Source organism: Populus trichocarpa, chromosome 8, assembly GCF_000002775.5.
Source record: "Populus trichocarpa isolate Nisqually-1 chromosome 8, P.trichocarpa_v4.1, whole genome shotgun sequence".
NCBI lineage: Eukaryota > Viridiplantae > Streptophyta > Magnoliopsida > Malpighiales > Salicaceae > Populus > Populus trichocarpa.
In genome coordinates, this window is record NC_037292.2 from 1,336,431 (window position 1) to 1,348,397 (window position 11,967).

Below are 11,967 nucleotides of genomic sequence, written 5' to 3' on the forward strand. Positions count from 1 at the left end.
AGGTTTTACGTGGAATCAAACTCTTTACACTTTTTAAGGGTTTCACGTGTAATAATTAAAATAGAAGTAATTCTCTTCAATTACCATATATTTAAGAAAAATATTTTCACCTAAACTCTAATTCTTATTTTAGAAAACATCTATCAAATTAACAGTCACTAGGTATGCTATGTTTAGTAATGTGATGTAGGGTGCCTTTCAAAAGTAGTTTTCAATTAAAAATATATTAAAATAATATTTTTTTTTATTTTTGACATTAACATATTAAAATTATAAAAAAAAAATATTAATTTATTTAAAAAAAACAGTTTAAAAGAAAATTTAACCATAAAATCATACACTATCTGAGTCAATCTTAATTATAAAGCATTTTACACGTTTTTAATACAATACAAGTTACAGCAAATGAATTGGTAGTATGTTTATTATATTAAATTGATTTTTTTTTTTAATTTTCAATGATTTTAAAGTGTTGATTTAAAAAAAAACAAAAACAATTAAATTTTAAAAAAAATATAATGTCCCACCTTGCAACACACGTTGCAAAAACGTAGGCCATGGGTTACCTTGGATTTTCTATCTGTTAGTGGGACCTCCACAAGCACCTCCATGGCAATTCCCTTTCACTTCTCCTGTCACCGCCCGCCAGGTACGAATTAATTTACACCGGGTCTTAATAAAAAAATAATAAAATTAGCGTACACGTATGTAATTAATGTCTGCTTGTTTAAAATCCTTGGCTGTATTTCTGCATGCTTTAGGGGGACACTATGAGTTTTACTACATTCAGTGTATTTGTTAGCAAATATTCATATATAATAAGATTTCTCTGCATTTATTTTAATAATATAAACTACAATGGATAGAGTCTAATGATACTATTGTAATGATTATATTTTAATTGTACGTATAAGAAAAAAATGCATGAAACAAACCTATCATCTTGTATTTTTTGTTTTAAAGATATAGAATTTATTTTAAAACTATATTAAAACATATATTTTTTATTTTTTCTTTTAACTAGATATTTTTCTTTATCTATTTATATTTTACAACACTGAATATTATTAAAAATGTTAATAAATCAACCATGAGGAGTGTATCTCAACCGGTCAGATTCTGGATTTGGTCTCTAGAGGTTACCAGTCTCACAAACCTTGAGGCCACTAGAGGTTTATATGGTCGTTAATTTCAGGGCTCGTAACATTAGTAAAGATACGCACAAGCTGATCCGGACATCCACATTAATAAAATATATACACACACATTCAATCAGACAATATAGTCACGTGTTTTACTTTTCTCCAGAGTCTTTTTCTAAAATGGTTTCATGTCCTTAAATGGGACCCAACAATCGTCATTGAAGTATTCGATATTTGTTTTTTTATTTTATTTTATTTCTCATTTCCATCATGGGTGATGCATTCATGGTCAGCATCTGGTTTCAACAATATTTGTATTTTTGAAATGGAGTTTGCACGTGAGGACTGAATTACTGAATAATTCATGTTAGAAATCTTGAATGATAGTGTAAGAAATAAATCTATCTATTAGACTAAGCTCTCGAATCAATCTCTATCAATAGCTATGTTTTTTATTTTAATCAATTTAATTTAGCCATGTTAGAAATCTTGAATCATGTTCATGGATTGTTATTTCTCTGTATTAGACCAAATTATTAAGAAATTATAGTTATTAAACATGTTTTAGCCTGACAAATTAATTACATGGCTGTGTGATTTAGTTGATTTAATCAAATATATTTATATTAAAACCAATAAAAAAATTAAAAACAATATCATCTTAAAATAAAATAATAGATTTGAATTGTCGTGAGACTCATTAATTTACCCAGTCATCCAGTAAAATTAGCCCTAATTAAATCAAGCGAGGCCTCAAATTGAGCCTAACAACTGCGGAAAAAACACTTAATTATATGGCAATATTAATGTATTGATTATAGATTTGGACTCCTGTGTATTCGAAGTTTGAATGGTGCTCTTATAAAATAAAACAGTGGAATCAAAACACTTTAATAATTACGTGAGATGGTACGTACTAGTTATGCTCTAGCAATGCTCATCTTTAGTTAAATGGTAATCAAAACAAAGAATCTATTCCTCCTTTGACAGTAACCACGATCGGGTATTGATCGATGGTAATCCGATCATTAGTCATTTTTTTCCTAGCAGATAAACTTCTGAATTCTTATCTCTTAATTTCACGACGCCACATTCGTAGCTTTAGGGTTCAAGTCTTCAAGACATGCAAACGCTAGGGTATCCGTATTAGGCCTTTTTACCATTTGAATTCGGATTGATTTTTTATTAAAAAAATCAATTAAATTGAGTTGATATATATATATATATACACACACCAAAATGAAACCAAATAAAAAATTAGTCTAAACCGACTAGTTTTGAATCGGTTGAATTTAATTATATTAGCCAATAAAAACATGTTAGTTATAAGTGAATTCTTAAAAAACACTTATTATTTTTAATGGACCATTCTTGTTGCAAAATCAGAAAAATTTGATTAGAAATTTATAACAGTACGAGATTTATAACCTAAACTTTAAAAAAAAATCATCAAACCAACTATACACTAATAAAATATATAAACATGCATCTAACTAGATAGTTAATTATTCAAAGAGTTGAATATGGGAATACAAGAGAACAAAAATAGGACGAACTATATATTAACATGTAAGGCTACTTAAAAAGAGCTTTTCAGCCATGGCTTCTTCCCTCTTTAGGTTAAATTATAGAAGGGTATTAAAGAATAGAATGATTTTCAAGAAAGTAACGAAAGTGAGAGAAAGTACATACTGAGTTTTTAAGAGAGGAAGCTTTAAAAAACAAAAGGCTTTGTCTCTCACAAGAAGAGGGGAAAAAAATTTCTAATCGAGACGAGAGACAGAGAAGGTGATTGCTGCTTTTAGGGTTAGAAGCAAATTTATCATCTATACCTAGTCCTATATTAATTGAATCATTTTAATTTGGTTCGGTTTGGTCTAATCAAATTTAAATTTTTGAAACTATAATTATAATTTTTTTTCAGTTTTTCTAATAAGTTTTCTTAGTTTCCTCAGTTTGATCAAACTTCTTTTTCTCCCTAATCCGTAGCACCTCCACTTGAACGAGGTTTATGCTTAAAAATCCCCCCATTCCTCTGTCTCGATAGCTTTCAAAGGCCACACCAAAAAAAAAAAAAAAGATTCTATCTAGCAACCCAACCCCGAGAAATATATATATATAAAATTCCCTGCATCGATGGAGCGTTCAACTGTTTCTTGAAACACGAATAATATTGTTTGAGACCGCCCACTATACCCAAGGGTTAAGCTTTTTCTCCAGCAGGTAATGAAACTGCCACGTCAAATGTAAATCTTCGCATGGTTGGTTATTAAGTGTATGGTTGCTATTGAGATTGAATAGCCAAGACTTTTATATAAATAAATGGAATTAATTAATGCTTCTCTTATTTTCAAATGATCTCGAATCTAAAACTCTCATGTTTGAGATCATGCATGATCTCTTAGAAATAATTCTAATGTTTCTAATGGTTCTCGTTAAATAATAATTCTAAATTAAATCACAGTTAAAAAATCAAAATATCTTAGAATCAAATCAATAAAAAATAATTTAAATATAAAATCAATATATTTTAAATTTAATGTTTGCCCAGTAAAGTTTCCCCTGGGGGCAGAAGAAGAAAGCAAGTGATACGAACAAAGCTTATTGGTCGAGGTGCTCGGAGGCCGGTGCTAAAAAAAAAATCACTGTGACTGGACCCGGATTCCAAAAACTCTCCGTCCTTCCAAACAGCCAAAATATCAAAATCTTTTCTCCGTGATCGAATCTTAGAGAAATTATATATAAATAAAATCCACATGGGAGATTTAATTAGTCCCGAGGCATGCTAAAAACAGCCAGCCCTTTTGAAAAAATAAAATAGACGAGGGACTGCACCTGCATGACTCCTTGTTTTTGTAGACTATTTTTATAAAAATATAATTAACAGAAAAGAGAAATATAATAATGGTCTCTCGTATTCCCCCGCTAGTAATATATATATACTGGTAATTTGTCTACGCGTTGGATTATTTATTTTCTAAATTAAAAAAAATGTTGAGTATAAAGATTTTTTAACAATATTATTAAATTTAATCAACCAATTCAATCTTAAAACCTATCAAATCTGTCTCGTTATCTCATCTGAGTTTCAAATTAAACCACGTGGTAGCTGATCCAAAATAAATTATTCAATTTAATAGATTCAAATACAACTTAGATGACTGGTAAAAATATTGCATTACTTTTAAAAAAACTTTAAGACAATATTTTTTTTTTATTTTGAGACGATGTCAAATTGAATCGACTTCAGTCATCCTGCGACCTGGGTCATGGACTTTAATGGGTTTAATAACTTTGTTATTTTTATAAATTATTTTTATTTGATTTTATGATAACATTAAATACTTTTAAAATTTAATATCAGCCATAAAAAAACATTTATTTGAGATTATAATAACCCTATAGAAAGTAGAAAAAAATAAATCATGAATTATATCTCTCAATCAATCTAATATTGAATAAGAGTGAAATAAAAAATAAAATATCAGGTTTGATGGGTAAACTCACTAGACCTGTGAATTGGATAACCCGGGTCAACATGTTAAACCCGCAAACTAGATAATGGACTCCATTGGAATTAATAATTTTTTTTTCAAACTAGTGTTTTTTAAGAAATTTGATTTTTTTTTGCTTCAGATTTTTTTTTCGTGTTTTTATATTTGTTTTTTAATATGTTGATGTGTTAAGAATGAATTCTAAAAAAAAATTATTTTTATATATTTTCAAATAAAAAATACTTTGAAAAATAACTGCTAACACAATACTAAACTAACTTTAATAACCATTAGCAATATTGAGATTGAATGGTATGAATATATGGCTATGATCAACTAGATTTTTGGGTTTTTCCTACTTGAATTCAAGAAATGACTAAAAAAATAATTCTTAGAAATATTAGCACATATAGTATAAATATGAATGAAATATCTAACTCAATTAAAATCAACGAATTTCATTTCTATACACGAAAATTGTCTTGAAAAAAAAAGAAAAAAAAAAACTATTCAGTTAGGGTGGGGAAAATAAGGGTAGGAGTGCTATATTATAACCCCCAGCAATGCTTGAAATCGAATCCACACGATTAAAAGTGACTAAATATGCAGGAGATGAACAAGATGAAACGATACGGTAAAAAATCCACGCCCAGCTACTTTGATTGGTGATTTTTTATTCGTTAATAATAGACATTATCAAACCATTTAATACGGTAATTATTTTTTTAAATAATTATATATTATATGGTTTAGAAAAATAAATTTTCCTTGGTGTTATATTAAATGAGAAAACAATTTTTCTTTTAAAATTGTGATTATTTAAAGTTTTTTTTCTATTTTTTTTAAAAATGAATCCTAGAAAATAATTAATAAAATAACACTAATTATTTTCCCTGTACCATAAATTTTTCCATCAACTTATTTTCACTAACTAAAAGAGAAATGAAAATAAATAGCAAAGACTTGTTCGACGGATCCGGGCTACTATTTTAGTGGTTGGAATTGCAAATAGGCCCAACGTGTCGCCCAGGCCCATTTTTTCCGGACACATGATTTGGGTTTTGATTGGGCTCCGTCCATTAGAATTTTCAACATCAGGGCGGGGAAGCCTGTAAATTTAAACATGGCCGTAACACGTTACATTGCAAATCCTTTATTTCATTTTATTTTTTTCGAAGTGCTCAGTTCACACGTCAATCGAACTAAGTTTTTTTTTTAAAGTAATTTAATGTATTTTTTAAAAATAATTTTTTTATACTAATTTTAAGATTCCAGCTGAAGGATAAAATTAACCTCTTTTATTAGTGAAAATGCCAGGAGTCTAGGTTGCATCCAGAAGAACAACAATCCAACAGAATCACATGAATTGGCTCTGTCGCAAATCAATTGAAGAGTTTCAACACAACCAACAAAAATTTTCCGATTAGGGGGGAACTACCAAAGAGGCGTTAGAGTACCGTGTTTTTTTTTTTTTTTTGTAGAAGTATTTGTTATTTGAAAATTTATTAAAATATATTTTTAATTTTTTTAAACCAACGCAATAAAATCAATAATTTTTTTTTAAAACAAACATTGGAATAACAAAAGGATGAAATTAGCGTACAACAAGGAAAAAAAATAGAGTTTTATAAATCTTAAAAATCACAATTAAACTGTAAATAAAGCTCTGACGTGGTAAATTATGAATGTTAATAAATCTAATCTCAGTAGCATGTAAATAAAAACAAGAAACCGATATAATTAATTAAAATAATAAATTAAATAAATTTCTAATGTAACTAGGAAATGAGGGGGAGGGGGAGGGGGGGGGGGGGCATGGCTTCATCTTGGCATGATCCGGCCATGGCCGACGGACCAATCCAATAGGAAACTAGATTGTAAAACATGTTAGCTAAATCTCATCTTGATTTAATAATAATAAAAATAATCATAACCATTTCTATTAAAGACCTTATTTAACCCTTGCAAACTCATTTCAAGAAAATCATCTTATGATTGACAACGAGCAACGAATTGCGAAAGAGACAAAGGTACGTTTGGTAACCAGTAGTGCCAGTAATATGTACACTGACACTTCGGCACAGGTACCGGGTAGTGCCGGTAATGAAAGGACTGGAAAAATTGAAAGAATCGAGCACTCTCACGCGACACGACAGGCATCGGACTTTTTTATGCTCGTTTTTCGTAGTTGCTTTTCAATTCCCTGCTGGAAGGTGTTATTATTTTTTATTTAAAAATAAATTAAAAAAATAAATTTTTTAATATTAACACATCAAAATCATTGAAATATTAAAAAAATATTAATTTAAAATAAAAAAGTAATTTTTTTTAAAAAAACAAAAATAAATAATACTCGGGAATAATGAGTCGTTACTCCATCAACAATCAACCTAGCATCTCCTGCCTTCCACGACTGTACAAGGCATGAGTTGCCATGGTATTTCCACGTCGATGGCCTGAAGTTATAGCAGAAAGAACCACGTAGTCGATGTGATGTGATAGATGCATCTATCCTTCTCGCTTCTTCGTGTGTTTTTAGTATTTTAATTAAAATTACGTTAATATAAAAATCATTCAAGAACATATAAAAAAACAAATACTCGCTGATTTTAAGTAAAAAAACCACTCACTGTAAAATTTAGTATTTTGCATGAGAGTTCATGCTTTTGCATAAATCACACACAAAACACTCACATTTAAAGCATCTCCAACTTCCCGGGTTCCACGCGAACAACACTCACGTGTCCCCAGCATGTAAAATGACAGCATTGCCCTCATCCGGTAATCTAAAATGTGAACCGTGTATTCTATTGACACCTATAGATTCACCTAACTCCTTATAGTTCTAGTATTGAGTTTCCCTCCCTACCCCCCAGTAAACTTGATTTTATCTTATAAATATACTTTAAAATTTAAAAATTCAAGCTTATAGTTATTTGTTTTTTTTCTTGCCTTGTCAGAAGCTTGCTCCTTTTTTTTTTTTAAATTTAAGAAACGAGTGTAGCTGTCTATGATCATTCAGCCATGATAAAGCAGGATTGAAGCTTCAATAAGAACACTTTGTAGAACTTTATATGGTATTATACATTTTATTTTGCTTTTAAAATGTGTTTTTATCATTTTTTAATATTTTTTTAATCTATTTTCCTATAAATTCATCACGGTTGTTCCGATTTTTTTTTAAATAACATAAAATGCAATTTTATTTTGTCAACTTCAATTTTCTCTAAAAAAACAAAAGATTTTACGAATGAATAACTACCTAAACAAATTCTTTGCATGGTTCATTTAAAAAATATACGCGCAGAATTTGATTAATATATACTTAATTATTATCAAGTATTGAAAAGCATATACCTTCAAAATTGTACCGTGGAACCCCACACAAATCTTCCTCTTTCTTTAAAGCGCTTCGCCGTCGGAAGGAAAGCTAAACGTACCCAACCTGCAAAAATTCTAGAGCTTTCTTTCTTTCTCACTGCAGCGCGCGATAAGTACGCAGCAAGAACAGCCCTGATGGGTGCGTAGGTTGACAGAATTTGAGCGCAAATTAGCAAAAGCATCGCCAACAAGACTGTGATATGCTTGGTGTACTCTGCGCACGCCCCAAGCCTAACTGGATCCTCAACTCCCTCTTCACTCATTTCCACCATCAACACCACCACCACCAAAGCAACGACCGCCTTTCTTTACACCTCCCCCATTCCTTCACCGCGGCTCGCCGCCACCACTCTAGCTTTTGCAGCGCTGATTGCGGCGGTGGAGGAGCGGCGGCGATATGGCACGTGGTCCAGCCGGCGGATTGGCGGAGGAGGAGGGGGAGGAGGAGTGTGAGAGGGGAAGGTTCGTGGAACGTTGCGTGGGATGGGAGACCGGCGAGGTGGCTCCACCGGCCTGATTCGGCTTGGTTGTTGTTCGGCGTTTGTGCTTGCCTTGCTCCGGCGATTGAGTTATTTTGTGACGTGAATATCGAGGGAGGTGAAAATGTTGTCGTTGATGTTGATCATCAGGAGAAGGAGAGAATTGACGGTGGTGATTTGAATGCGAGTGCAGTGAATTCTGATGATGTGAAACAGGATAGCAGTAGCTCTACTGCTGGTTCTGATTATAAAGTCACAGGTCGGCTACAATTTTTGCTATATGACAGTAACTGCAGACTCTGTTTATTGTTTTTTTTCTCCTTCTTTCTCTGTGTTTTTTTAAAAGACACTCTCTTTTGGTGTGTTTGATAATTTTTGATGAGTAATGATGTGATTTTGTTTGATTGATGATCTGGGTAATTGGGTTTTGTTTCATTTTATTGACAGAAAGTTTTTTGTTAAAAAAAAAATATGAAATTGTTTTTTCGTGTGTGTGATAAATGACGGTATGATATTTAATATAATTGTAAAAAAAAATTTATATTGTTTCGTGAATTCATTGATTCTCACTTTTCATTTATTTTAAACAAATTAATTTGCTTGCATCGTTTAATGGATGCTGCTTTAAGTGTAATTTTCGAATTTTGATTTTTTTCTTCTTAAATCCCTGTGTTTGGTAGAGTGACGTAAAGTATAAAGTTTTCACTTTTCTTTTAGTGTTGCTTAGTTTAGTTGATAAAGTGATCTACAGAATCTTATTTATATTGCAATGATCTTTTTAGATATTTCTATTTAGAGCATATATATGTAAAATTGTGGTTTTAATTCATTAACGTTGTCGCTGTTTCTTAATGCTGTATGTGCACACATGCGTGTGATTGTGTTTGGATGGTAGAATCTAAAATGAGGGTGGTGCAGGGGTGCTGGCGGATGGCCGATGCCTGTTTAGAGCAATTGCTCATATGGCATGTTTGAGAAATGGAGAAGAGGCTCCTGATGAAAATCGTCAAAGAGAACTCGCAGATGAATTAAGAGCTCAAGTAAGTTTTAGTGTTTAGATTTACTGAGGTTTTAAGAAAACGGAGTTCGTTGAATTGTTTTTATGGTAGAATTCATTTGTTTAATTTTGAATATAGATTTTAGAAAGACAATAGTCAACTGATTTTATTTTTTTTTAATTTGTTTTTCGTATAGCTCTCTTTGCATGATGAGAGTTTGGATTATATGGGAGGAGAATGAGGGCACTTTTGAGACAAGTCCCATGTTTTCCATTGAATCTTTTGACTAGGCAGAACGGTCTAAATTCAACACTGTTTGACATTTTGTTTTTAAAAAATCTTTCTAGTCCTATAGAACTCGAGATTTCAAATATGGAAATTAGCTCAAATGGAATATCATAAAAAAAACTTGAAGCTGATTCACTATGTATGGACTTTTCAGATATGTTTGCGATCTTGTAATAATTCTCTTTAGTGTCTGATAATTTGCATTACCAAAATTTGTTGTAATAGGTTGTGGATGAGCTTTTAAAGAGGCGGGAAGAAACCGAATGGTAAGTTTGTGACCGTTTGATTTGCGAGCTCCTTCTGGTTAATCAATTAGCTGTAATGGTGCTTATTATTTGTTTTTGTTGTCATCAACTTAGGTTTATTGAAGGAGATTTTGATGCATATGTCAAGAGAATTCAACAACCTTATGTATGGGGTGGAGAACCTGAGTTGTTGATGGCTTCTCATGTTTTAAAGTGAGTTGGCATCTTTAATTACTAAATAGTTTATACATGCTGGCTCCCTTGCTGATCCTTCATGTTGACATGGCTCTTTACCTTTTCCTTTCACTTATGAACAGAAACAAAAGAATCAATTCCCTTTAGCATATATACCAAAAGTAGTTTTTGCGTCTCTTAAAAGGGCCTCAGGAGACAGCAAAATCCTTCTTTGCTTCAAAGTTGTGATTTTCCTGGAATCTGTCGTCTGCATACATGTTTGTGGGTGCACGCACTTGTGCCTGTTGATAGATTTTGTGAAGGAACAAGGCTTGGCTCTCACATTAACGGTGGGGCAGGACTGTACACTAATACCTCAGCCTTGTTATCGGTCCAGTTTGATGAAAAGGCCCCATTCAAAACTGAATGGTGTGCTAATAGGTGACGTCAAAGCAAACAGAATTTTTATACTCCAACCTAGCGTGCAAAATGCTCTCATCACTATAGCTGGACTTGCATGCTGATTTTGAATTCCGATTTCTTTATGTTTACTTGACCTCTATGTTTGACACACCTTTTCTCTGAACTCAATGGCTCAGGACAATGATATCAGTGTTCATGAGAGATAGGACAACGGGTAATTTGGTAAACATAGCAAATTACGGTGAAGAGTACCGGAAAGATGAAGTCAATCCCATTAATGTGCTGTTTCATGGATATGGTCACTACGATATATTGGAGACAACCCCAGGTCAAAGTTACAAGAAAGTGGACTTGTAGAAATTGATGTGGTTTTTTTATTTTTACATGCTTTCGATCAATTCAATCGAAATAAGAGTCTATCTCAACTTCAATGGATTCGCTGTCGCAAGCTCTGTTTGAGCGACATAGTTGCAAACTTTTTGTAGGCTCCAGGATTTTTATGACTATTTTTGAATTATAGATCAATACAACAAGAAATTTTTCTGGGTATCTTTTGATGTGCTTTTCTTTGAACTTTTTTACCATAAAAGCCGCAGTTCTCCCCCGTCAATAGTATATTTGAGTCTCACCATTTCACTCCTATGGTAGGATTTTTTTCGGCTTTGTAGTTTCCAATCAAACTTGCTCAGCTGACAAATATGGTTTGAAACATAGAGAGGCAGTTTGGGATTTTTCCAAGCTACCAGAGTCTCCCTTCACTTTGTGCAGGTACCTACTATCAGAAAGCGATTTTCTATGATTTTCTGTGTAAGCATTTTTCTCTGCTTTTCCTGACAGTTTGTGCTGTAATATGGAATTAAATTGTATTTTATTAATTGATTGAAAATGTCATTAAATTAAGGTTTGCTTCGGCGTGGCTCTCATAAATGTCTCTTGTAGCTTCCCCTAGGATAGATAACACGATCGCATATGATCTTTCGTCAGCATCCATTAGTTGGGGTAGCAGTTATCCCATCTTTGTATGCACGCTGATGCCTTCAGAACTTTGCCTTTGGTGTGGTGCTGGCCACGGTCAGTCTGTTCGGTTTTCTCCGCTGGAATCTCTCTCCTCGGCACTATATTAATGCTCTTAGGTTGCCAGAAAATTACATTGAGGTCTGTTACTCCTCCCATTTCCTGAAATAACCTTTAATTGTTAATGACGTTTTCATACAAACATATAATATTAAATTAAGATTGTTGACCGGATTCTTGGCGGATCCTTCAATGCTGTACTCGATCAGGAGCTAGGCCGGAATGATTTCTACAAAACTGGGAGTTTGAAACGCTCAGACAGTTTTGAA

General features: G+C 32.3%; 1 protein-coding gene across 1 annotated transcript; it reads left to right on the plus strand.

The window, feature by feature from the left end:
• Window positions 1–7,994: 7,994 nt before the first annotated feature.
• Window positions 7,995–11,173, plus strand: LOC7479833 (uncharacterized). Its single transcript, XM_002311005.4, has 5 exons — window positions 7,995–8,755; window positions 9,415–9,536; window positions 10,008–10,048; window positions 10,142–10,240; window positions 10,801–11,173. The coding sequence occupies exons 1-5, from the start codon at window positions 8,218–8,220 to the stop codon at window positions 10,979–10,981; spliced, it is 981 nt and encodes a 326-aa protein (XP_002311041.1). The 5' UTR covers window positions 7,995–8,217; the 3' UTR covers window positions 10,982–11,173.
• Window positions 11,174–11,967: the final 794 nt, after the last annotated feature.